The sequence below is a fragment of the Helobdella robusta genome (assembly GCF_000326865.2).
Source record: "Helobdella robusta unplaced genomic scaffold HELROscaffold_63, whole genome shotgun sequence".
Lineage (NCBI taxonomy): Eukaryota > Metazoa > Annelida > Clitellata > Rhynchobdellida > Glossiphoniidae > Helobdella > Helobdella robusta.
Window position 1 is genome coordinate 484,506 of NW_008705353.1, and position 2,767 is coordinate 487,272.

The 2,767-nt window shown below is 36.8% G+C and overlaps 1 protein-coding gene across 1 annotated transcript in view; it reads right to left on the bottom strand.

The window, feature by feature from the left end:
• Positions 1–209: 209 nt before the first annotated feature.
• The window catches only part of HELRODRAFT_88257 (hypothetical protein), a gene marked incomplete at both ends in the record, with an annotated part of 7,131 nt that continues 4,573 nt past the window's right edge, over positions 210–2,767 (bottom strand). Inside the window, 7 exons of the mRNA XM_009029871.1 lie at positions 210–407; positions 832–986; positions 1,203–1,327; positions 1,594–1,683; positions 1,847–1,932; positions 2,101–2,166; positions 2,295–2,394. Coding sequence (XP_009028119.1) covers positions 210–407; positions 832–986; positions 1,203–1,327; positions 1,594–1,683; positions 1,847–1,932; positions 2,101–2,166; positions 2,295–2,394 — 820 coding nt within the window. The remainder of the gene's footprint in view (positions 408–831; positions 987–1,202; positions 1,328–1,593; positions 1,684–1,846; positions 1,933–2,100; positions 2,167–2,294; positions 2,395–2,767) is intronic.

Here is a 2,767-nt window from a genome sequence, read left to right on the forward strand (position 1 = left end):
GATTGTTTTGGTTAGTTGGTTGGTTAGTTGATTAGTTAGCTGATTGATTGGAGGCTAACTAATTGACTGAATGGCTGGTTAGAAGATAATGTTCACAAAAGCATGGCTTACTTGGGGATCAAAGTATCATTAGCGTACATCTGGTATTCCGCATTCTCGATCTCATTGACAAGCAGAGTCTTGAAACTATATCTAGACAAATTTTTATACTAACATACAAACCCACACACACACGTACACAAACACACATACATATACACACAGACAAACCAACAAACACATACAAACACGCACATACAAACAAACAAACACGTACAAACAAACACGTACCTAACAATACTAATATACTGGACCCACTTAATGTACGTTGACATTGTTTTCAGATTCACCAGCAAGCCTCCATAAACCTGGAAAATATTTTTTGGATATTATTTTACACTATTACTACTACTGCTGTTACTACCACTACTACTACTACCACTACCACTACTACAACTGCTACTACTACTACTACTAATACTGCTACTACTACCTCTACTGCTACTACTACTACTACTACAACTGCTACTACTACTACTACAACTGCTACTACTACTACTACTAAAATGGTTACTACTACTACTACTACTAATACTGCTACTACTACTACTGCTCCTACTACTGCTACTACCACTACTACTACTACTGCTGCTACTACTACTACTACTACTGCTACCACTACTATTACTATTACTACTACTACTACCATTACTACTACTACTATGGCTGCTACTACTACTGCTGCTACTACTGCTACTACTACTACTACAACTACTACTAATAGCCACTAACCATCATAACGACATAGACCATTCCTACGTAAATGTTGGCAAGAGCGAGAACTCGGACAGAGGCACTGATGACGAAAGTTAAAATGGCAGCCACCAATGTGGTCAGGAAGAGAGTGAGGAAGTAGATCCCAAACTTTATTGGGTTCCTGTCAAGTCCTGGATTAATTGAGTGTGTGTGTGTGCGTGTGTGTGTGCGTTTGTGTGTGTATGAAAGTGTGTGTGTGTGTGTTTGTTTTTATGTGTATGAAGGTTTGTGTGGGTTTCACTATGTATTCTTATAACTGTATGTATGTATATGTGTGTGTATGTGTGTGTGCGTGCGTGCGAGTGCATGAGGTTGAATAAAATTAGCATAAATTGTAAACAGCTGACCAATCATGTAGTAGGTTATGGCGGCGAATAGGAACATGGGGACGATGCGTAGGGGTATGAGATCACAAAAAATTTTTGAGAAAAAGAATACTGACACTCTGTAGAAGCCGCTGTGCATTTCGTGACTGATAGATAGATGGATGAATGAATGAATGAATGAACGAATGAACAAACGAACGAATGAATGACTAGATGAATAAATAAATGAATACATGATTCAATCAATCAATAAGTAATGAATGAATTAATGAATGAATTAATGAATGGATGAATTGCCAGCATGTAAATAAATTTATGAATAAATAGATCTATTGACAGATGTGTGCAGCATACAGACACACACAAACACACACACACACACATACAAACACACACACACACACACACATACAGAAAGATGACTCTCTCCTTTAGGAAAACTTCAACGGCCGACAAATTTCCAAACAGTTGGACCATCACGATGAAGAAAAATGCACCCACCCTTGACGATAATAATAACAATAATAATAATAATAATAACAATAATAATAATAACAATAATAATAATAATAATAATTGTCATCAAAGAATTAATAACAACAATAATAAATAGCAACGAGTATAATGATGATTAGAAATATGATGTTGATGGTGATGATGATGACCTGTTTTGTATGGCCTCTGGATACCTCTTGCTTAGATCCCAGTAAAACAAGCCAACCATGAATGCAAAGAACATGGTCATTGTTATCTGACGATGATGATGAAGACGACGATGACGATGATGATGATGGAGACGACGATGAAGATGACGATGAAGATGACGAAGACGACGACGATGAAGACGATGATGATGAAGACGATGATGATGATGGGTTATTACAATTATTATAATTAGCAGAGCAAATGAGTGAAAGACCTGAGAAATGGAGGCGGCTGGATTTCTGACGACGTTCAGAAGACTCCGCCTTGATACATACTTCAACTACGTTAACATAACCACTATTAAACCAACTATTAACTATTAATTAACATCTTGGTTAATATTAATTAGAAATTATCATGCAAAAACCGCGAGATAAAGCTTAGCTAATTAGCATAATTTATGCGAACTTGATCTCGCAGCGAGGTGGCGTACTTGGAGCTGTCGGCGGCCACGAACTTTGGGTTGGCCTCGAATAATTTCATCTTCCGGTTCAAGGTTTTTTGGATACTAGGATGATGATGATGACGATGATGATGACGATGATGATGACGATGATGGTGACGATGATGATGAAGATGATGATGATAATACGATGATGATGAAGATGACGATGATGATGACGATGATGGTGACGATGATGATGACGATGATGGTGACGATGATGGTGACGATGACGATGATGACGACGATGATCTCTTTTTTAATTCATTTTGAATGGTGAGCTACGTAGAGGACACTACTATTCATTTAATCCTAACTAACATTCTCTTCATAATTTTAACTAATTAACTAATTAATTAACTAATTATTCTCTCGTTGTACGCTTTTACTAAATTATTTCATTCACATCCAGTTATGTTTTTATGAGAAAATAGAAGAT